The 24802-nt window shown below is 45.1% G+C and overlaps 1 protein-coding gene across 1 annotated transcript in view; it reads left to right on the top strand.

Annotated features, from left to right (window-relative positions):
* The window catches only part of FBN1 (fibrillin 1), a 238547-nt gene that overhangs the window by 169008 nt on the left and 44737 nt on the right, over positions 1–24802 (top strand). The window contains exons 32-45 of the mRNA XM_072962489.1: positions 141–263; positions 421–543; positions 2023–2148; positions 4056–4178; positions 5886–6008; positions 6313–6477; positions 8750–8818; positions 8915–9040; positions 10252–10374; positions 11033–11191; positions 13903–13974; positions 17268–17393; positions 20235–20357; positions 24041–24166. Coding sequence (XP_072818590.1) covers positions 141–263; positions 421–543; positions 2023–2148; positions 4056–4178; positions 5886–6008; positions 6313–6477; positions 8750–8818; positions 8915–9040; positions 10252–10374; positions 11033–11191; positions 13903–13974; positions 17268–17393; positions 20235–20357; positions 24041–24166 — 1707 coding nt within the window. The remainder of the gene's footprint in view (positions 1–140; positions 264–420; positions 544–2022; positions 2149–4055; positions 4179–5885; positions 6009–6312; positions 6478–8749; positions 8819–8914; positions 9041–10251; positions 10375–11032; positions 11192–13902; positions 13975–17267; positions 17394–20234; positions 20358–24040; positions 24167–24802) is intronic.

A 24802-nucleotide genomic window follows, 5' to 3' on the forward strand; every position in this document is an offset into this window, starting at 1 on the left:
TGTGTGGATGCTAAACTCACCTATGTTATACTGGGAGAGGTGTGAAAGCAAGTCAACTTTTGAGTATTGCTAAGTTATGTAAAAGACCCAAAAGGCATCCGTGCTAAACTTGTTTTTTAAACCACTGGTTGTTCTTCCAGACATCAATGAGTGTGAAATTGGAGCACACAACTGCCACAGACATGCTGTATGTACCAACACGGCAGGAAGCTTCAAATGTAGCTGCAGCCCCGGGTGGATCGGAGATGGCATTAAGTGCACCGGTGGGTTGGAAAATAACCAAAATTGCTTCTTATGCACTGCGTGGATTATAAATATGAACATACCGATTCTGTATAGAAAAAATTAATTTGTCTGAGTATTGCTGATTTTAAACGTCACATTTTCTGTTCACAATGTTGTGTAACCCCCTTCCTTAAGATCTGGACGAATGCTCCAATGGAACCCACATGTGCAGCCAACATGCAGACTGCAAGAACACCATGGGCTCCTACCGCTGCCTCTGTAAGGAGGGCTACACGGGCGATGGCTTCACTTGTACAGGTGAGCTGGTGTCGGGAACAGCTGTGCAAATGGCAGTCAGAAACGCAAGGTGCCCCGCGTCATTCAGACCACCCGTTCTTTTCTGAAGGTTGAGTTAGTTATAGACAACTTTGAACAGAAAAGATTAGCTATTTGAAACTGCATCGATCTGGAATGGAAATTTGTAGCCACGTCAACTAGGGAGACTGCAGAAACTAAGTACGTATTTACACATATGTATGTGTGTGTGTGTGTGTGTATGTATATATATATATATAGCTATACAGCTGATATACCTGCCACTGTATGTAGTGATGTCATGAGTTTAAAACAGATCACACTTCCTTTTAGATTCTCAGCCTTTATATTTTTGTGCCTGTTTCTCACTGCTGACTTGTTTTCCATACTAAACCCAAGAGTGAACTTGTGGTAGGAAGCCATGTGAGGAAAAGAAATGAGATGTTGTGGGTCAGATCAACAGCATATATTTTTCTCCCCCTCACCCTCACTGTTATCATTCCCCATTGATGTAAAGTAAGAGTTTCATAACTGCTTTGAAAGGAATTCATTCCAGTTTTACAATATGTTGATAACATTTTCTTCTCAGCTCTAATGAATAGTCAGAGAATTAATGTGAACTATTACATATATTTAAATATATATGATTGGAAACGTGATTGTATAAATAGGTGATGCCACATGTATACAGACAACACTCTGTGTCAGGGCTGCAGTATTAAATCAGCTATGAGATCCATTTCTTGCTGGCTGTGAGGTAGCATAGCTGCTCATGTGATTTGAAGCATTCATTTGTCCTGAGCAGTCTGTTCACAAGAAGTCATTTAAACATAAAAGAAGCTGAGGTCCACTATGTGATTTATCTGGACATTTTTTAAACTCATTAAAAGTTTTATCATATTTGAAATTATTTTTGCCTAAGCCAGCGACATTTTGTCTTCATACATCTCCCCATTTGCTTTTTAGAAAATATTCAAAGTTTCATGTATTAGGCATGTGCGGTTCCTGAGTTTGATATATCATGCCTCTGATTATTAACAAAACTCAGAAGAGATGAGCAGGGAACAAGTCTTGGTCTCTTCTGTAGCTGCTCTTCTCGGTCTATTGCTGCCCATCTGAGCTGAGCCCGAAACTTGAGAAGTAGGCACAAACCACCCTGTGATGTTTCCTGTCAGGGATGTGTCCCCATGTTGATGACCCTGCTTGCAAAAGCCTCAGCGAGAATGATCTGTTTGACTTAGCATCCATTTTGCAAACGTTAGAGATGACGTAGCATTCAGGATTCTCTAGCTGAACCCCGTGTTCACTGAATATTCAATACTAGCATTCAGAAGAGAAAAATAGGTTTAAACACATCAAGGAGAAATGATGGTGAAACACCACTAGCTTCAGGAAGGTGACAATGATAAAAAATTGTTGGACCTGAGTCTTCAAAAAGCTCCCAGCTAAGAAAGAGTCACCTGTGTTCCTTTCTGGCTGTAGATCTTGATGAGTGCTCCGAGAATCTGAATCTGTGTGGCAACGGCCAGTGCCTGAACGCCCCGGGAGGATACCGCTGTGAATGCGACATGGGCTTTGTGCCCAGTGCTGACGGCAAAGCCTGTGAAGGTAACTGATGGGGAAGCTGCCAGGGGTCTTGCAGGGCCCGATGAGATTAGGTTATTTAAACATTCCTGATGGTTTTCTGCTTTTTACACTGAGGTGTGTTTTGGCTTCCCATCTAACCTGGTCAGTTCAGTTGGTGGAGCGATTAGGTCTCCAGCTGGACCCTTTCTCTTTGTGCAGAGAAAATCTTAGATCTTTGGCCATAACATAAGCTGCACATCCAAGCTTGGCCAGATGGTTTGCAGGAGTCCACCCGCCGGTCAGAGGGGAATGAGGATAACCGTGTGTGGTCAGCTCAGTGTAGTCTGTTCATCCCCATTGCTGGGGGAAAGAACCCAAGGTGCTGGTGCCCTGATAAGGAAGGATTCTCTTTAAATACGGAAACATAGTTTTTAATCTCTGCTATGGTTTGGTTCCTAGAAATAAAGACTTCAAAATAATAGCAGAGCAGATATCTTGTCCGTAGGTACAGTACTGTCCTGGGGATGTCTCACATGGTCTCCAAATATCTAATATAGACGAACATGGAACAGCCTTTCGCAAATCCATTCAGTAGGGGACCCCTCGAGATAATGCCACATGTCATGATCTCGCTCAGTATAAGTCTCCATCTTTCTGAGAAGTGTCACTCAGACAGGAAGAGTCCTGAGAGCCTGTGGCTGAGGATGGATCCCACTAGGAAATGCAAGATTCTCCTTTTTACCCACACTTGTCAAATTCAAGAACTTTATCCCTCGTTGAGAAGTATTAGTGACCGCAGTGAACTAAAAAGATTTCAGTAGAAATAAATATACGGTAACAATTGACAGCAGAAGTTTAGACAAGACTCTGATTAATGTCTTAGCTAATAGTTGTTGCTTGTTAATTGGACATTAACTCAAAATCAGTCTTTAGCTCTGACTTGTGTATAGTAATTCCCTCACATAGTTCTATGTAAATACTTTTCTTTGTTATAGAACCATTGGCTTTTCTTTATCCAGTTTATACTAAATAGGAAGAGTCTGATACAAAGTTTCTCTGAGGCAAGAAAGTAGATTATGCTCTTGATCATGTGCCTAATGTCTTGTTTACTTCTGTGACTGCAAACATCCAAGGAAAACAGGTACCACGCCACCTCTGGGAACAGAAATAAGCACAACGTTTCGCTTCCCTTCATGCTATAAGGGAAGGTTTTGTTTGTTTGTTCTTAATATAAATCATCACTGACAGTGTTCATGGCTATTTAAAGCCAGTCTCAAGGCTGCAAATGTGCCTGCGTGTCAATTACACAAGCAGAATGTTAACGGGAGGCAGGGGGTGGAGGCCCGGGAAAAGCATCTGCGGTTTTTAGATCTCTGCCGACAATTGCACACCCATGCCATAGTCCTGCAGATACAGAGGACTAGAAAACTGAGGACAAAAGTTACCGCAAAGCCTTTGTGGTTCTTAAACTTTTTACTCACAACAAACACAGTGAATGTATAGATAAGAACAACCAAGGGGGGAGGGTAATAGCTTAGTGGCAGAGCGCATGCTGACCAGGCACAAGGTCCTGGGTTCAATCCCCAGCACCTCCTCTAAAAGTAAACAAAGCATAAGTACAGAATAAACAAACCAAGAATTTAGTCTAAGGTGGCTTGTTCGGCCACCATTACAAAAGCGATGTGGACCTACATAAAACTCCACAAATGAGATACATACACAAAAAATGCTTAGCCCACCGCTGGGCGTGTAACAGGGGCTGAGAAAAGGTATGTGCTCACCTAGGAGACTTCCTTAACAGGACAAATTGTCTACAAGTCTGTAGGAGAAGGACCTAGGCTGATGTCAGTCTTCGTTTTCTTAAGAATAACATCACTTGCCTAATTACATTAGGCAACCTCTTTAGTGGAAAATAATTTAATTTCTCCCCTTTTTCGCCCTTCCCCAAGATATCGATGAGTGCTCTCTTCCGAACATCTGTGTTTTCGGAACTTGCCACAACCTCCCCGGCCTGTTCCGCTGTGAGTGTGAGATAGGCTACGAGCTGGACAGAAGCGGCGGGAACTGCACAGGTAAGGCGTCCGTTCGCCTGGAAATCAGCTCCCGGGTGTCCCAGGGGACCCGGCTGTTGCGGCCTTGCTGGGACCACGCAAGGATATTCACAGAGTCACAAAAGAAAGGCGGGGTAAAGCATTAGGAGTCACAGAATACATTTCTTCGGACCTGGAACTGATTAGATAGATGTGAGGATACAGAGGAAAGAATCACAGAGAGCTGCAGGTGCAGAGCTGGTAGCCTTAGGATCAAGCTCGTGGCCATAGAGGAGACGTGCTGGGCCGGCAGCATTCCTTATCTCCTTGGGCACGTTTTTGGAGGCTGTACCCTGGGGTCACGGGTTTCCTCTTTCACTGCTTGGTTGAAACACCTACTGCTTCCCAGCCCCAGCCTGCAGCTGATCACTAGAGCGTGTGGTACACAGAAGTCAGCCACCCGTTTTGGTGGGCAGATCATTTTCTTGCAGAGCAGGGAGCTTTCCAGGAACATAAGAAAAAAGTGAGAGAAGCCGTAGGCACCCTGTAGCCCGTTACCTGGTTCGCTTTGGCACTGAGACTCGGAGAGCTATTTTCAGTTCTCCATCCTAGGGTGGATACCAAGGAGACAAGTTCCATTATGCATGGCATTTCAGGGAAAATCTGATTTTTCCAGCTACCTAAACAAGTCAAGACTCAGTAGTTCTCTAATTCTGACCACCACCACAACCACCACCCCGAAATTGCTCGGGACTCAGGTACTCCTCCCCAGGCACACATTCTTCTCTTGGTTTTTCAAAAAACTATTATGACACCAAGCCGGCCTCCAGCACACCTCAGGAAGCAGCCTCTGCATGGTCCGTGCCTTCTCCTCGGTGCCGCAAATCACCGCCAGCCTCCTTCTACCCACCCTGATTTGTGTTAGTCTGCCCTGTCCCTCCAAGTTCATGAGCGACGTGGGCAAAAGACTTTTCTACAACGGAACCTCCAGGAGGGTTACCAGGTCCGAGCGGGAGGACCCGAGGGGAAGGTATCATCCACCTTGCCCCGTCTCTCCTCTCTGGATCAGTTTGTCTGTTCTTGAGTGTTTCTCTAGTGTTCAGAATAGACACAAGGATTGCACAGGGGTGGAATTTGAGATACGTGGGATTCTGTGTATAGTTTTGGAGTAGAAACTGAAAGGGAAATATACTCAACCCAGCATCAGTGGCGGGAGAGGCCCTCAGCAGGCTTGCGGGGGACACGCTGAGCCCCGCGCGCGGGTCTGCGCTTGCTCGGAGCGGCACCGGGGCAGGCTCGCCCAGCGGGGGCAGCAGCGAGAGTCGCCTGCTCCTGAGGGTTCCCTGGGACATCTTGCTCTAATTTGATAAAATAACAAGCCGCACATATTAAATATATTTTCCTAAAACCTGTGTCTGAATTTTTGGTTGACCGAGGTCATGGCAGTGTTTTGCTTTCAGTTACCTTCACTGGAATGTTTTCCCTAGGTCCAAAGTTATATTTTCTCCTGATGACAAATTTGAATACTAAATGTGTTCCAGGGGGAAGAGACCAAAGTCTATGACATATTTCCTTCCTGAGGGGTTTCATTTCAGAAGTGGAAGACTCTGTTTCTAGGGGTGATTATAACTTAGAAACCCTTAAAAAAAATTCTAGTTGGGACCGCTAGATTTGGTGCTACCATTTTACGGTGATACCTGCCCCACGTTGGCTCTGGCGATAACTCTGCCCCTCCCTCTCTGGTTTTAGACGTTAACGAATGTCTGGATCCAACCACGTGTATCAGTGGGAACTGTGTCAACACTCCAGGCAGCTATACCTGTGACTGTCCCCCCGATTTTGAGCTGAATCCAACTCGAGTTGGCTGTGTTGGTAAGATCTTAAAAAAAAAAAAACTTCTCAGAGAAACATACTTTAGGTACTTTTTAAAGAAACATCGAACAATACATTCTCAAGTTTTGAAAAAGTAATAACTATAAAAATGTAAACATTTCTTAAACCTGGTTTATACTTTTGGGTCTTTTTCTCTAGGTAAATTCCCAGTGTACGTGTTGGGGCACTTTTTAGTTTCTCAGTAAATTGCGGCTTTTAAACAGTTTCTGAAGTGAGTTTGGATTTTCGGCCCTCAGGTAGAAAGAATGTGCCTGACACTCTTTTGTCTGTGTTTGGTAAATAGACACCCGCTCAGGAAATTGCTATTTGGATGTTCGACCTCGAGGAGACAATGGGGATACAGCCTGTAGCAATGAAATTGGAGTTGGTGTTTCCAAAGCGTCCTGCTGCTGTTCTCTGGGTAAAGCCTGGGGTACTCCCTGTGAGCTGTGCCCTCCTGTGAACACAAGTAAGTGGCCTGCCTTCTGTTTTTTATTATTATTATTATTATTCCAGCTCAGTCCAGTTCTCCTTTCTAGCTCCAGAGAACAGAAGCCACGGAGGGAGGGGGCTGCCCCTGGTCTCTACTCTTCAGTTAGGGAAAGGAGATCAATCCTTTCCTGCTGAGGAATCCCACTTCCAACCTGGGAGTCGGAAAGAGTCCCCAGGTGGCTGGTACTAAAAAGTTCAAGGCGGGGCAGGTAACATCTCACCTCTGTCTGAGTGAAAAGCAGATAGCATTATTTTAACAGAGATGTTTTTCTAGGCTTGGTCACTTACATCACATTGGGACACATGGATCTCTCTTCTTGTCGCCGATTGGCTAGTTTTAGAAGCTCAAGGGCAGACGGGAGTGTCCTTGGTTGAAAAAGAAGCAATCAGTTAAGCAATTGGGACATGGAAGATTATTCCGTTCTTGTGTTATGACTTGAAAGAAAAGTTTAGAATGATTTTGGGGACATAAAATAGTAAGTCTTTTAAAAAAAATAAAATAAAAGGCTCTCCCTTTTTCTAAGTGGGTGCTGTGTTATGACTCAGAGTCAGATGTGGCTTCATGGGCAAAGGTCAGTGGCTGCTGCCTACGGGGGATGTTGGATAGGAATTGATTCTTTCCTTGCTGAAGGGTCATTTATTCACTTTTTCTAAAATGACTTGCCGAGTACCTGGAGTATGAACTTTGGGTGTGCGGAGGTGAATTACACTACATCCTGCCCTCCAGGAGTGTACAGTCTAGCAGAATGTGACCCACGTATGAAAGCTGTAATTCAGGATAGACCTCCCTCAGTAAAGGGAGGAAGAGGTGCAGACTCGGGGCCACGAGTGGGAGGAAGTTAGTCCTAACTGGCTGCAGTTAGGACTCTGTCGCTTGCCACCCGTGTAACTTTGGGAAAGTTACTCAGCAAGCCTGTTTCCTCATTCATAAAATGCCTCATAGGATTAAATGAAGTCACTCATGCAGAGCACTCAGCAGAGGGGAGAATGCTTGGCAGGCACCGCCTTCTCTCCTTTCTGCAGAAAAGAAAGTCAGTTCGGGTTGGCAGTGGGTGGTGATGACTTGGTGCATTTTTTCATGTGGGGCTTGAAGGAAGGGTGTAGCGTGAAAGAGAGACTTAAAAAGAGTGGGTGATTGTAGAAAGAGGAGGTGAGAAAAAATAAAAGAGGATAGTTAATTTCCTCTTTGTTCCTCGGATGTTGAAAAAAGCAAACCAAGATGTTTAAATGGTGGGTGGAGTGGTCAGCAAAGCAGTGGAGGTCCACCCTACCTCCTGCCTTAGACTGGATCAGAGCTAGAACTGGAATATATCCGTATTTACATTTATGCATGTATACACGTGTAATTTCAGAAAGCCAGGAGAGGGCTTTTCAGAGCTGGGAAGAGCATGGTGATTATGAAAGAACTGATTCTTACAGATGCTGGCCAGGATGAAGCAGCAGATTAGGGTCACTCTCACCCATATGCTCCTGTTGGCATCTCACTGCTGGTACATGGCCCTGAGAGAAATGTTTCTGAGTGAAGTACTTGGATGACAGAATTAGTGGAGGGAATCAAAGGACCTGGTAAAAAGCTGGTTTTGAAATCCAGAGGAATCACTGTCGCCCTCAGTAGACACCGAGGGGCGAGAGAGATCTCTGATCATTAAGGAGAGCAGTGGGATGGGAACCAAGAAGGAGGAGCCTTTCCTAAGACTCTGTTTGGAAACGGTTTCGGAGATAAGCTGATGAACACTATTACGGGGAACTGTGATTCCCAGGAAGTAAGACTGAACAAAACAAAAATGAAGGAGTTTGTTACAAAATGAAAAAGGAAATACAATCTTTACAAAGAAATAATGACGGACATAGGGAATAAAATAGCTCATAAAAACATAAGGCCAGAGAGTAGGTAGAAGGTTCAGAGACTGAGGACAGTAACCTTCATGTTTGGCACACGTAGCCTTATGTATGATCACATGCATTTGGTGTGCCTGTGTGAGTGTGTGTGTGTGTGTGTGTGTGTGTGAGCTTGTGAATATAATCTAAAGTTCTGAGCATGTAAGAATAAGTAGGGAATTCCATTCGAAAGCCATTTGAAATAATAGGTATCCACAAAGATGTTAACTCACTTCCATTGGATGGGGGCAACTGCTAAAGATTCCTGAAAATGAGTATTTTCAGTTGGACATGTCAGTATTTCTCCTGAGAATACTATTTCTAGAAAGTTTAGATTCAAAAGAACTCAATCTGATTTCTCGTTTCCACAGCTGAGTACAAAATTCTTTGTCCTGGAGGAGAAGGCTTTCGACCCAACCCGATCACTGTTATTCTGGAAGGTAATTCTGTTTCCTTTATCTGAAAGTGTGCCCCTTTCGAACTTCCCTGGGTTTATTTACAACACTGAAGAGATGCTGTTGTCTTCATTTTGGCAGATATTGACGAGTGCCAGGAGCTCCCAGGGTTGTGCCAGGGCGGGAAGTGCATCAACACCTTTGGCAGTTTCCAGTGCCGCTGTCCAACGGGCTACTATCTGAATGAAGATACCCGAGTGTGCGATGGTAAATGGCCCTTCTGGGGTGATGAGTTCTTTCAGATGTTGAGAACTGACCTCCAAAACCAGCAGACAGTTAGTTACCAGGAAAACTGAGACTTTAGCAACATAGCACCTTGTTCTGAAGGTAAACATGGCCAGGTAAACACGCCCCACCTGTGGCAGTTTGTGCTAATGTTAGTGGGATCGTGTCATTCCCAGTACGCCCTAAGTCTCCCGCTTTTCCCAAGGAAAGTGGTTTGTTATCTTGAGCCATAGTCCCGTCTATGCCTACAGAGAGTTTTCCATGCTGTTTGGAAAAGCCATTTTTATTAGGGTAGCGCAGGTGTCGCCTCAGTGGCTTCTGCAGCCTGGGCAGCTCTGGGCTGCTCCTCTCCGTGTCCTCACCGCTCACCACTTGTCCTAATGCATCTCAGTGAGCTTCTCTTCGAGGGCAGCCCCTTGGGTTTTACGATATAAGTGATGACTCCTGTTCATCTTGTGTTATTGGAAAGATGGAGAATATTGACCACTGTTAGCTTCAGGGCACGTGGCCCACTGACCAGCACGGGGAAATGGTTTTCATCTACATACAGAAGTCACGAGACTGATGAGGGAAGAGACCTCTGCGTATCCCAGAGGAGGAATTTCCCTCTGGCTCTCCAGAAGGCTTATTAAGTGACTTCGGCAGTGACAGTCTTGCTGAAGATTAGTTGAGCATCACAGTGCACGTGACACAGCTTACGACCTGTGGAGTTAACAGGAATTAGAATCAACCCCTGTGTTTGTAAATGGGGAAGACGGTGTGATGTACCTACTTCTCAGCGATCTTACCAATGCAGAGTCATGAAGCCGGTTTTTGATGGCTTCGGGATCTGTCATATACTTCCTGAGATTTTGTGAACATATGAAGTATGTAGCTGTCTTTCTGAAGGACGTTTGAGAATGATAATTTTCCCACGTTTCCATCACTGCATGTGTCTGAGCGTGTTATGGACTCATTTATTAAGAACTCATATCAGAAGGCAAAATGTCCTTTTCTCAAACCCTCTCCTGCAGATGCACACATTAGCACAGACTAGGGACACTGACGGACTCGACATCCATTTCCTTATCCAGATTTCAAGTACCCTGGGGATTTTTCTCGTCCACTGTCAACATTTACATTGACCCTGAGTACCAGGCCATTCCAAAGAGTGAAGTTTCCATATTCACATGCCACTCTCTCTTGGATTATAGATGTGAATGAATGTGAAACTCCAGGAATCTGTGGTCCAGGGACATGTTACAACACCGTTGGCAACTACACCTGTATTTGCCCTCCGGACTACATGCAAGTGAACGGGGGCAATAACTGCATGGGTAAGTCCAGGCTGTTCTTTAGAATGCGTGTCTGGTCCTCATCTGCAAAGAGAAAAACAGCTTCCGAGCCCAGCAGTTAGTCCTCAGCGTGGCGTTACTCATCGGAGTGAGCGGTGCCATCCTGTCACCGTGACAACCTCCTCCCCTGTAAACCATAGGCGTGGCCTTTTTTCACCACCTCGTGTGGGTGGTGGGGAGTTTTCTTTAAAATGTAATGTTGGCAAATCGCAAACAAAGGTTTAATAGTACTTCTTTTGTTTGACTGTGGGTGTATCTTTATATAATTATATTTGCAGCACCGACCTACAGTATTAAAACATCCTGAGTCGGAAATGAGAAAATCACTGCCAAAGAGCAGTGGAGAATTGTTACTAGGAGACTGGGTGGAGAGTCGTGCAAAGTTTACTCGTGCTGCAGCTACATAATGACTTAGTCCTGTGGCACAAAACAGCACGGAGTGTTTCCCAGAGTCCTTTTTCTCGCAGCAGCCTAGGTAGGTGGAGAGCTGTGTGCAAGCAGGCTTTCCCTGCCCTTTTCCAAGTCCAGGTACGAGGCAGTTCAAAAGAAACTCACTCCTTAACCCCCGCCCCGCCCCGTAGGCTCTTCGTGTTGGGCTTCCCTACGGCCTCACCAGTCCATCGTCTCTCCTTTATTCCAGATATGAGGAGGAGTTTGTGCTACAGGAACTATTACGCTGACAACCAGACCTGCGATGGGGAGCTGTTGTTCAACATGACCAAGAAGATGTGCTGTTGTTCCTACAACATTGGCCGGGCCTGGAATAAACCCTGTGAGCAGTGTCCCATCCCGAGTACAGGTGAGTTTTGGTGTCACCGTTACCAAAAAGATAGCTCAGTACATTACCTGTGAATGGCGGAGGAAATGAATCTCAGTGAGGGAAGAAAAGGAGGCGTTGTTTATCTTCCTAAGAAAAGGTTAGCTCACAAAGACAAATATTTAAATTCGCAGTTGATCCTGGTCCTTCCAGCTGAAGATTGAGTCCAGGAGTATGCTTTCTAATCTATCTGCTAGTTCATTCACCAGACTTAGAGACTCGGCATATCACAGAAACATAAGCGTTGTTATCATTGTTTTGGAGTTCGCCATGTAACCCAAAGTCTGGGAACACTGGGCAAAGCAATATGACAGATGAGTGAACCACAGTCCTATTCATTTTACTTATTTATAACTAATCTTGTTCCAAAAAGAATTCACGGTGGCCCACAAGGGTGCAGATGTAAAATCAGAATGCCTAAGGCAAGTGGCAAGCAAGGGTGAGACACTTAGAGCAAGGAGCAAGGGTGACACACAAGGTCCAGGCTGGGGGTTCCGACCCACTTGCCGTGATGAGCACTGACTTGGGTGCTACACCTCCTAGCAGCTCATGTAAAAAGAGAGAGGTGAGCAAGTCTAAGGGGCTCAGTGGCCATAAAGCAAACTAAACACTAAAGAAAAGTGCAGCTTCTCAATGCTGAGATCTGGGAGAAATTTCTTCTTATGTCCTCATAGAGAAAAGTCTATATTTGGGGGAAAAAAAGGTCTCACTTATATCCTAAGAGAAATTGAAGCAAAAACTTTGGTGCCCTGTTCTTATGCGGTAGATGACATAGATCATGTATATCATGATGACGACATTTACTAATGGCTTGATTTAGACTGAAGGAACCACCACGCAAAGTATCAATCCGAGAATTGTGTAATACCCACTCCATTCCCCACGATGATACGTAAAATACTAAATCTGTTGTCTGGTGCCACCTGGCAATGCATGAAAGAGAAGATTCTTTTTCAGTGATATGTGCCATTCCATCCATTGTTTGCTCCAGAAATAATGTAATAACCCCCACCTAGAATTGCAGGTTACCCCCACTCTGCACGATGTCTCTGGACCAGGGATTGGCAGACTAGAGGCCATAGGCTGAATCTAGCTGACCTGTTTTTGTGTGGCCCACAAGTTAAGAATGATTTTTAAATGGTTGAGAAAAAAAAAATGGAATAATATGTCACGACCTGAGAATTTTATGAACTTCAAATTTTAGTAAAAGAAATTTTATTAGAAAACAGCCCGACTAATTTTTTTACATATGTCTATGGTTGATTTCATAAAATAGTTGAGTAGTTTTAACAGAGACTGCATGGCCTGCAAAAGCTAAAATATTCACTTTTCAGTCCTTTAAGAAAAAAATCTGCTGACCCCTAATCTTTACTGATAAACCCAATCAAATCTTTTTATCATACATAGCCATCACTAAAAGACCTGGGGGTTACACACACTTGGTGTGTGTATTTACAAGTAAAAGTATATATATGTGTGTATGTTTTTATATATTTGTTTTCAATTATATTGAAAAATGCATTTATTTTCATAAATTATTCTATTATAAAATATACACAAAATTATTTTTAATTAGATTTTTCAAAGACAGAAGTCCTAATATTTTCTTTTTTATCTTAATGGATCATTGTACGTTCCTCTGGGACCACTTTGGAGATCCCTGATAAAGACTGCCATTTACTTTCAGAAATATCTGTCTGAGTTTTAAGAATCTGCATACTCTTAATATAAAATGCAAGATTTCTTTTTCATGTTGAATATTGGCCAGATCCAGTCATGGCTTTTCATTCGCTGTGCCATCTGCACACATTTTAGGAGTCCCTGAAATCTGGGGGGTCAGCGTAGCTGGCGTGACACCTATTGGAAGTGGACACTCAGAGAAGAAGAAAATAAAGCACTAGGAGGAAAACATGTTACATTTTGATTAAAATACTTCCAGAGACCATTTACTAATTTTCAGTAGGTATGACCAATAAGGCAGTGGCCATCTTGAGCTTGAATTGATACCATGCCATATCTGCTACACTTCTGATCTGGAATTGCAGAGTCTCAGTTAAAAGGGGTCACAGATGACATTTAGCGCTTCCTTTATTGTCAACTGTGATGAATTCAGGTGAGAGAGATACAGGGTTGGGGGAGGGACAGTGAACTAGAGAGCTGCACCAAAAGAAATCCAGCTCCAAAAATTGAAGTAATGAGATAAGTTGGTTGTTTGACATGAATTAGTCCTTAATGGACCTGATGTCAAGAACTTGGCTAGATTTGCCACGGGTCTCCCCAAGGTGACCGAGGAAACGGCTTTTGTACGCTTTCATTAAATCCTCGATCCCTTACTACAGAGTGGAAAGAGGCACTCGGGCCGCTCCCTGGGTTCAGAGCTGAACAGCATCCTTATGGAAACCCAGATTCCTACCAGTACGCTCCCACTAATGAGTGTCATGTGATGTAGAGGCGTCTGCTTCTGCCTCATTATCACGTCAACATCAGGTCACTTTTCCGTCAGTGTTTGTCTTCAGGGCAAGGTTGCACCGTTTGTAGGAATTTTCAGATTTATTTTTTTATTTTAAATTCTTCCAAGCACGGAAAAGTACGTTTCGAGAACATTTACAAAGTAATTTCACTCAGCTCAGTTATGGCTCTTTGCTGACCCCCGTTTCCACCCCACTCACCCTCCCCGTGTTAAATCACTGCAGATGAGTTTGCTACGCTCTGTGGAAGTCAGAGGCCCGGCTTCGTCATCGACATTTACACCGGCTTACCTGTTGGTGAGTTATGGTGCCACTGTTGGAACCTTGTGTCTCTGCCTGTGTGTTAAGAGAAGGAAGTATACGCTGTTATTTTCTCAGTTTGCTTTCTTTTCCCCCTTAGAGGGAGAAACCGTTAAATAGTGCCATTTAGCTTTATTGAAACTCTAATTCTTAGTTTGAAACAAATTGTACAGACACCCTGTGTAGCTCCGCCTAATTGGCAGCAGCGTTTGTTGCTCATGATTAAGGGGACTGGAAAGCTTTTCACAAAATTACAATCAAGCTTCGTTAAACCAACCCTAGGCATCAACAAAGAGAGATTCTGGGAGTAGGGCCAGTTGACGTTTGATTTGACTGTAAGTCCCAAGCCTGCCTTCTGCCTAAGACATGGGTTTAATATGACTTTTCATACCAATCGTTATGTGTAGATTGTTCACATAAAGCCCCTTTGGTGGATCAGTTTTATCTCACATGGAATCTCCTCAGGTCATCTGCTTTGGGGTTTTCAGATATGAAAAAAAAAAAAAAAAGTCTTTCTAATCCGAGGCCCCCGTCTGGTAACTGGTGCAGAGACCACTGCAGCGCTAGAGATGCTTTTGCGAGATTCAGAAGTATTGCACAGCGTTCAGCCAACGGAAGCAGTGCCTTTGTGGTTTAAAACCAAATAACATAAAAGTAGATGGAAAGCTCTTGCATTCTCAGAGTTTTTCCCCAGTGAGATTTATATGCATCCTGAGATGCCCCTCTTAAGTCTGAGCGACTGTGTCTAGTAGCAAACATCACCCCTTGCTTTCTTCCACCTTATTCCTAATAAGTAAACTGAAATCCGCATCAGCCTTTCCAGTGACCTTGTTTAAGAAAACAAGGGTCTGGTCCAGCAATCAGCCCGGCTCTCTTAGTGCCAAATCCATATGGCTCCACAGTCTAGTCAACGTCCAAAGAAACTTCATGGTTTGGAAAGAAAAACTGCTAAATGACATTGGCATGAAACACCTGGCCCTCGCTGCTTTGTTTTTCCCCTTCCCAAAACAGATCTTTTCATCTCCCTAGAATCTCTGATCTGGAGATAAGCAGTCTTTAACAGTAATGGTCCTCCATGGACGGACCAGGCGTGTACCCCGGCAAGGCCTGCCCTCCAAGGTTGGCAGCAGGCAAAGACTTAAAACAGCATTAACAGCGTCCACTAACACAGCTGGAAAGGCCTCAGACATCATCTAGTCCAAGCGCCTCGCCTGACAGTTGGGGGGACAGAGGCCCAGAGAGGGGAAGGGACTCGGCCGAGGTCACCTGGCTAATTAATAACAGAGCTGGGACACGGATCCAGTCCTGACTCACAGCTTCCTTTGCCTCTAGCTCTTGAAAACTGGAAATGTGATAGTTAGCAGTATACTTATTGTTAGCAAATTCCAACATGACAAAATATTTAGATGACTGAGAGACTTTGTTTTATTTAAGCTTTATACACTCCTTCTGAAAGGTCTGAAGATTGTTGGCATCTAGAACCCATTCGTATGGGGTTAAAACTATAGCAAGTTTATTAATCTTGTCTTTAAATATAAACTTCTCCAAGTTGAAGTTCAAATGGAATCCAGACAGGAAAAGAAAATACAATTTTTAATCTATGCTTTTGCTCTCTTATGCCTAACAATGACTAGAAATTTGAGCCAGCCTGTTATTGTTAAACTTGATAATACATCACTTATATTTAAAACAAATGAATATGAACATATTTCATGTTTTAACCCATACATAGTACAAGAATGTCTGAATTTTTTTTTTGCTGTTTGTTGACGGTTCATAGTTGAACTTTTCAAGAACGTGAGTGACAAATGTGTGAAAAAAATCAAAAAACATAATTTCTTGTATTCAAAATAGAAATACATACCCTTTGATACTCTAAGCTGTTTCTTTTTTCCCTGAAAGAGGTCGATCTGTCTTCAGACAAAGTCAAACCCTTTAGAAAAAGGCCTAACGTAAATCTGTGGCCTGTCAGACTCCTCCTTTAGAACAGAGAGGCTCTAGTGTGTGGTTCTTCTTAGAGTGCACCAGCTCTCGTTGGTTCCTCTTAAGTCTCTGGCCGTCTACTTACAACTTACACAGACAGAGTCCCTTGCAGAGGCTGCTGACCACGATGTGTAAAGGAAAATGTCTCAACAACAGTAAGAGGAGACTAATGGACTGGAAAGACCAAAGCTTTATATCCCGGCTGGGCTTCTGAAGTGTTTGGCGAAACTGCCCCTGGGCTGGTAGAGGGCCCTCCGGGACCGCAAGCACCTTGATGATGGTTTCGTGAAGGCTGCATGACTGGGCTGTGGAACACCGTAAGGGAGGCAGGACGGCCTGTCAGCAGATTCCTGGTCTCAAATCCTGACTCTGCCTCCTTCTGGCTGTATGGTCTTTGGCAAGTTCCGTCCTCTGACCTGGCCTCAGTTCCATCCTCTGCATCATGAGGACAGTCCTGGTGCCGAGAGACCACCTCGTGGGGTGGCTGTGATGATGCAGTGAGTAGGTCCAGGCTGAATGCGTAAGGAACATACCAGGCGTACAGCAAGTAAGGCACCCCTGTTACTGTCCCTGTTACTGTCATTTTCCTGGGGGACATGGGACGGTCTCGAGTTCAGAGCCGGCCGGTCAGAGAGTGGACCGACCGGCTGGTGAGGAGACAAGACCTGCCCGCGTGGCTCCCTCACCAGCTGGCCAGCTTGATTTAGCGGCCTGGGTCCTGGCTCTGCTCTCTCTCCTACTTTAGTCCTGTTTCCATGCTCGTGAACCCCACTTCCGGGTATTGGTTCTTACCTGATTTAACCTCCTTTCCAAAGCCACGTGAAGGAGGAAGGGGGTGCGGAAGTGGAATTTGAAAGATCAGAGTCGACTGTGACCATGGACTCATTCTCTGTTCTTCACCAGCTCTCCTTTCCCATGTTGGCCAGATGCCACCACACACTTGGGGCCGAGAGACCCCTTCCTCTTGGCAGTCACTTTTATTCTACTCATCTGGTGCCCAGTGGGCACCAAGATGGTTCCTACCTGGACAAGGCTGATGTTCTGAAACAACCTAGAAAGACAGTCAATCCAGGTAGACCCATGAGTGTGGTGAGTGGTTTAGTTCTCTCACTTTGCTCTTCACTGATGCCCCCCACAGCACCCACGCACGCACACACACACACAAACACACACATGCGTGAGCACTTCCTCTTTGGCTTTAGACCTTACATGGAATGAGTCAGAAGCAGCCGACTTTCAATTCCAGTCGACCCTGCACAGGGGCCACGTGCCTTGCCGTCACTCACACGTGCCTGCTTTGTTTCCAGATATCGATGAGTGCCGGGAGATCCCAGGGGTCTGTGAAAACGGCGTGTGTATCAACATGGTTGGCAGCTTCCGATGTGAATGTCCAGTGGGCTTCTTCTATAATGACAAGTTATTGGTTTGTGAAGGTAAGAGATGCTCTCACTGTATCACAGCCAGAAATGAGCCAACTGATGAGCTCTGTACCCTCACACACGCTTGGCCAGTTTCACAACATTGGAATTTTCAGAAATCCATTCAACTCCAGCCGTAGTGAAGGGCACCATGTGGATCAACAGACATTTCATGCAAAACAAATTTCCCTAAGTCCCAGTGGGCAAAGCAGGACGTCCATTCCCCCGACCGCCCCCACCTCCACACACACAATGTGTTAGATTTCCCAGCTGATAGGAAACAGCCCTGAGATCCTGGGTGTGTCCAATAGATGGCTTTTGTTTCCTATTGCCTGAAAGTGCGCGTGAGTGGTGGGCAGTCATCTCGAGCTGAGTCTCAAAAATCAGTGTTCTCTTCCAAACGGAGCCTTTGCCACTCCCAAGTGAAAACAAGGTTAATGCAAATATTTCAGATGCATGAGAGAATTCCAAATGGCAAGAACAGCAAATTCGATTTTATATGAAGAATGTTGGCATGCCTGCAAATGGTACTTTTTTCATTTTCAAATTACCTCCCCCTGCCATGTGCACGTACTGTGATCCTGCACATTCCTTACCCCGCTTCATATTTTTCCAACATCTGGGGAAGATAGCGTTCTTTTACGTTTTAGTAAAAGGGACGTTACTGGTTATTAAATATACCATGGGCCCTAGGATAGCTAGAATAATTCTCTATTTAATATTAAACTTTGGGCCTCGAGCAGAATTTTTACTCATATTAGAAAAGCTTATTGCCTCTAAAGCATCTTGCTAGAGAACACAGGTCAACATTTTAATGTTAAAAAACTTCTCCCCCTAAACTGGGAGCAACTTACACACCATGAGTCAAGTTAGAGCCCCCAGCACATGCTGGTTAAATTCTCCTCACCAGGCTCTCGGGGACTCAGGCCAAGTGGGCACACGTCCCTCACTCTGCCTCCTGTGTCGGGGGTGGGGACGGGGTGGCAGCCATTCCTTCCTAAGGAGGTAGTCATTTCCGGCTTTGGTTCGGGCCCTGTGCTTGGGAGGCCATCGAGGATCAGGTGTCTGGGGAGGAGGCCTAATGTGGGGAAGGAGGAGGGTCCCCAGCAGAGGCTCTTCCTCGCAGCCACCGTCTCCCACCTGCCGTACCTGCCTCAGGATGCCTGCACCTCTTGCGGCATCTCCCTTTCTCTCACATGCAGAGCCCGTTACTTCACCCAGGTGCCTCTTTGGTACTTACATTTGCTGAAGCCGCAGCCCTTCGCCAGAACCCATAGGTAACACCACCACATGAACCGAGACCTTGCTGAGATTGAAACCCTGCAGCTGCACCAGCGTAAGGCACTTTGCTGTCAGGGTTGCATTCAGTGGATACGGAGATTATAAAGTGCTCCAACTTTTGGTTTCCATTTCACAGGATATCCATCTTCAGGGTGAATGTTTAATCCAAGGTCAGCTGCTTCCCAGCTCACTCTAAGCTCTCAGAATCAGAAAAGAAAGGTTGATTTAGTACATGCCTCAGCCACCCTGACATTGGAACGGATTCCAGAAGTGATTTAGGGAGCATCCGTGCGTCTGCTCTCCCCAAGTATGCATATAATCAGATGTTAGGCATCTGGTGCGTCACAGAAAGGCTTGTCTGGGACACCGTTTGGCTTCTCCAACTGCACAAGCTACCCTCTGTGTTTCTGTACACCCTTAATTCAGAGCAGGTAGCAGGCCTGGTGGGTGAGGTGGTGCTGGGTCCTGGGCCCGCCTACCCCGGGCGGGCACGCCCTGCTGCTGTATCAGTTGCACAGAGAGGCACACCCCGTATTAGCCAGAAACCCACTGACTGCCAGTAGTCCTGACGTTTTCCCACCTCAAAAGCACACACCTAGGAGGCCTAGGGTGATGTATCTGCCGCCCCCTTGTGGGAGCTTCTTTCGCTGAGCCAACTTCTGCTTAAAACCTCTGTACCGGTGCTGAGAGCTGACTCCCACCTGTGTTCCAGGGTATTTTCTTGACTGGATTTAGACTGAATGAGAATGTGCCCCAGGAGGAGGGGAAGGGAACGTGCATTTGCCCCATGGTGTAGCCTGGACTGTGCAGGAACTTTTGCAATGCCATGAATTTGAACTGTATTAGGTAGCTGTTAAATTTTTTAGAAGATAAACAATCCCCTGTGCAGTCAAAGCTCTGGAGCGCACAGTATCCACTTTATTCTTTGACAGTGAACGTTGGATTATCTTCAGTGGCTTTCTGTGCAACCTCTCGTGTTAAGTTTCCTTGATTTGACCGCCATGTGGCAGAAGTTTAAGCAAGAGTGTCTGCAGCCCTGCAGCTCAAAGCGCTGTCTGTGGACCAGGAGCACCCGCATCCCTTGGGAGCTTATCGGAAAGACAGACTCTCAAGGCACTCCCCAGACACGCTGAGTCAGAATCTGCCTTTCAATAAAATCCCAAGTGATTCATGTGCGCATTAAGGTTTGAGATGCTCTGCTCTGTAGACCTTACAGCCTTCCAGACAGAAGCAACCTGACTGAATGCTAAAAACCCTAGGCTTTGAGCAAAATACAAGATTTCCTAGGATATCAATCTATACCCATGTCACGTCCTGGCCCTCGCAACAGTTTCACGATGTTTTTTTTAGACTCTGGCATCGTGAGAGCCCATACGTGTTGATACATCAGGTATTCGCATTTATGAAAAAATATTTGTAAAGCAGAAAAGTTAGAAAATAAATTTTCCCTCTTCCATTGTTGGTTCAATAGATCCAATCAAAATATGAAAATACAAAATCTGTGTTATGTGAGGGGCTTCATGGACTTGACACCCGATCTCGCTCCCCTTCTAACTCGGTTCTCCCTGCGTGTAGATATCGACGAGTGTCAGAACGGCCCGGTGTGCCAGCGCAACGCGGAGTGCATCAACACGGCGGGCAGCTACCGCTGCGACTGCAAGCCCGGCTACCGCTTCACGTCCACCGGCCAGTGCAACGGCAAGTGGTCCTCCCCCCGGGCCGCCCGCCCCGACGCCGGGGCCCCGGACACGGACACCGGGGGCTCCGGCGCAGGGTTAGGGTGAAGGGTGCCTGAGCTCAGACTTAGCCGGCGGACTTCTAGTCACTAAGCTGGAAGAAGGGAAAACTGCTGAAGTATCTAAACACAGCTTCTTTCTTTAGAGCTGTGGTACTTCCACATTTGCCTCTGCTGCCCTGCTGCAAACACCCACTTCGGCAGATGCACACATACACACACATACACACTCTCTCTCCCTAAGCAGTGTTCAGTACGTAATTTTTGTTTCTCCCCTTTCACATCATGCCTCTTGAGTAGGTGAGATTATCTCACCATCCCAGCCACACACGCCAAATCTAGACAGCAGACCTTCCCTGAACTGGGCCAGGTTAACCTGTACAAACCGAGCAAGCAGAACCAAAAGCACCACTTTTCCTCCTCAGCATCTGATAGAACTGAAGGCAGCAAACATCGACAGTCTTTTATTAGCTATGCAACCTACAGTAAAATGAGAAACTATCCCCTAGAGGTTAGATTTTTGGGTGGTGGTTCACGTGTGTCAGGGATGTGGTAGGAATAAGAAGGATGTGTCCGCAATGAACTTAAATTGAAGGTAAAGTTACTAAGTATCTGGTGGTATCGTGTAGTCAGTGGTATCAAAATGAAAACACTGGTGTTTCAGCCCAGAAGCAGAGTAATACCTCAGAATGATTTTCATCTGGGTCTTTGAGTAATTATAAATCATTGTATATTTAGCAAGGAGGTCAGGGAGAATGTGTTATTTTGCTGCTGGTTCATTTCCCAAGGAGTTTCCTGGATATCGGATGCATTTGTGAATGAAACAACACCAGGGAACGTGGTCAGATTTTCCTTGGATTTCCTTGCGCACCAGTGACTAAGTGGTAGGAAGTGCGCTGCTCTCTGGAGGGTATTTTGCATTGTTTTATGAGACTTTGGTGGGAAGAGGGTGTAATAGCAGAACAAAAACTCACTTTGAGAATCGAGACTTGTTTTTCGGGTTAAAAGGAACATGTGCAAGTGTTTAGCATTTTGTCAACAGGGCAGTTGCTGAAAAAAAAAAAGAAAAACAAAACAGGACAGGAAAAGCGAGGACGTCTCTGATACGAGTCACAATACCCAGTGAGACTGGGCATTCACGCCACTTCCCTGCATTTTGCTCTTAATTTATATTTCTTTGAAACTGGGTGAAAGAATCCCAATCAAAATAAGGAATTGCTGATAACGTAGAACGTGTCATTTCACACCACTTCAGTTCAGGCAAGCAGTGGGACGGACTATTTATACATCATGACCAGACGTCCGACCAGGGCCTGCTGGGGCTTAGGCCCTGTCATATTTTCTTGCAGAACATTAACATAAATAAAGCTCATCAGACGCTAACCCGCGATAAGCACTTGTGAGGGAGTGCTGCTTGCAGCCAAAGCTTCATTTCCCTCATTCATTAAAATCCTCACAAGAAAGGAAGTGTATTTGAGCTTAAGTTTTGCAACTGTTCAGCCTCTAGGGCTGAAGACTTCCCTCTGGAAACGTCTTCACTTACATCTTACTCTGAACATTTTTCAAAATGTCTTCAAATACTATCCTACACGTGGCCTTTTTCAGCCATACTGTAAAATACCCCTCTCTTTCTGCCTTTAGGATGGGAAGAACTAAAATTTCCTTCTCATCATCAGGTTTTCATTTGAATTCGTAAGTGCACCATTTCAGCAGCTGGCCGCCATCCCCCCAGCGCCGCTGAGAGCTGTGAGAGAGCGGTCAGGTGTCTACGCCCAGGACGCTCGTGTGACCTGGGGGCCTGGGTCCTTACGGCACATGCGGCCGCCCTCTGTACGTCTTGCCCAGCGAGACGTGTCCTTCCCAGCCATTTCCTCATGGTCTCCTCTCTCTGCTGGCTGTGTGGGCGTCCCCACCACCACCACCCAATACCCTATTTATACCTCCTATCTCAACCTCAGACATAATCTCCTAGGAGTTTAAATCCTGGTGTTTGTAGAAACCTAGTTTTTCTGGTCTCAAGACAAAGTGAACTTCACAATTAAGTTCTCTAGAATTGTAATTTTTGGTTTCACCCATAGAACTTCAACGTAATCCATGTGTCATTTTTTAAAAAATTATCATGAAATAGGCAATTTAGGAAAGAAATCCCTAATTGAGCATCCCTTTCTAATAAGATTCTAAGTGCTCTCCATTCCCTGGGGGCCGCAGAGATAAGAAGGCCTTGTCCTTGCATCCTCCCGGACGCGGTACTACCCGGGGCTGAGGGTGCCCGCGGGCCGCGCCGGCTGTGGCGGACCCGCGACGCCCTTGCTCAGGGTCGGCTCCCTCCGCAGAGCTTGGCGATGGGGCTCGGTTTCCTCTGCCTATCCCAGGGAGCAGTTTGTTTTAAATCCACCTTCTCTGATGGGAGTAATCACAATTGACTCACTCGCATTTCTGCACGGGCTAGCTCTAGTTCCTAAGCTGCTCCACCCCAGTTTCCCTTCTTAATGACCCCACTTGAGACTTTAAGAGGACATGGTGATTCATCCTCTCTCAGTGTTCTGTATATTGGAAAGGAGTAGTTGTAAAAAGGGCAGCCTGAGTATGTGGATGGAGGGGATGTGTTCTGTGTCGTGGGAACCTCTGCTCCGTGCAGCGGACAGCGCCCACTCGGGTCGCTGTCCTCTCAGCAGACAGGGCAGGCAGGCAGCGAGCGTGGGTCGTTCAGCCGGGCGCAGGGTGCCGCGGCGCCTAGCAGCACGTACACCCGAGGCGCCTTTCTGCTCTTTGCTAGCTTCTGGGACAGTAGGAAAACCAGGGTGGCGCAGTGCTCTCTCAGTTACATTTTCCCTAAACACAGAATCTTGAGAGCTTTAAAAAAAAAAAAATGAGAAACATAAATAGGCATGTAGCTGTGTCCCTTGTGGATTCATGCAACAAATCTGGCCCCTCAGATAATCAGATTTCTGAAGAGCAGCAAGTATTCACTTGATGATGTATATATAATTTAGAGCCTAAAGACGGGCAGAAGGAAGATGAGAGGGCCTCCTTTTGAAAGAATATGAATAAAAAGGAAGGAATGTCATTAGGATTGTCAAATGCTGAAAGGAGCCACATACAGACACAAAGACTTGGCTAAGATAGAACCAAAGCTTCTAGGAGTAAGACAAAATAAGAAGGTGAATCTTGAACAAAGGGCAAAGCAGACTGTCCACCATGAAAATCTGCCTTAGCAGTGGGATTTGACTTTGATTTAAATTTCCAGAGGAAGCCATGAAGGGTCCATGATTGAAACATCAAACTTGCCTGGGCACATCCACAGTCTAGGACACTGCTGAGGCAGAAAACCAAGTGGAGTATCTCCCAGTTTGGCTTTTTCTTCCTCGTTCTACTTCTGAGTTTTCTCATCTTTCAGAAGATGTTCTGAATACTGCCCCTGTTTTTCATGGCTTGTATATTGTTAACGTGCTCCAAATATGACCAGTAAATGAGCACAAGATTTAACCCATTTTGAAGCAAAAATAAATATAATGTCAGTGTCTGTTTTACTGGCACAGTTTAGAGCTAGGGTTAGTTCTGAGAGCAATACCCAGAAGTAAGTCATTTGATTTCATTTTTGTCTTCTAAGTCTCCACTCAATGCTTAAGATACTTTTTATCTACAGATCGCAATGAATGTCAAGAAATCCCCAATATCTGCAGCCATGGACAGTGTATTGACACAGTTGGAAGCTTTTATTGCATTTGCCACACTGGTTTCAAAACAAATGCTGACCAAACCATGTGTTTGGGTGAGTATGTGACTATCATTTCCTTTTTTTGTCATATCCTATTGAAAAATTCCTTTGTATCTGCATATGTATAAAAGTTCATACTAAACCTTTCAGTAGTTGTTTTGCTGTCTGTAAAATAAAAACCCAAGCAGGTGTGTAACATTATTATCTTCTGGTATTTAATCTTTAACAGCCTGAACACCTTTCTTTGTGTTCATTTGGCTGTTAGTCCCTTTTCACTAAGGAATACATTGAGAAAGATATTAAGACAAAAAATTATTGTTAATAGCCTATTATTCTTTTATAATGTTTACGGGGTTTGCCGTATTGGAACAGAGTGCAGCTTTTGAGTGTTGGAGCATGAGCATTTTTTGAGAAGGGTCTGTAGTTTGTACCAGATCTTCAAAGGTAAATTTACAGATCACTTTTCTAGGGGGAGAGAGCTCAGGATTTTAAATCTCTTCCTTGGTTTCTGTCCTGAATCAGAATGTTGATTTGGAATGAACTTCAAACATGTAATCAATCAATTTCTCTCTTTCCCCCTTTTCTTTTTCTACTTTAAAGCAACATCCGTTAAGTCTTTTGGGGACTTCATGAACATGAATCAGCTTCACGGCGGGGAAAAGAACAATGAATAGAGTAATGCTTAATGTG

Source organism: Vicugna pacos, chromosome 6 (assembly GCF_048564905.1).
Source record: "Vicugna pacos chromosome 6, VicPac4, whole genome shotgun sequence".
Lineage (NCBI taxonomy): Eukaryota > Metazoa > Chordata > Mammalia > Artiodactyla > Camelidae > Vicugna > Vicugna pacos.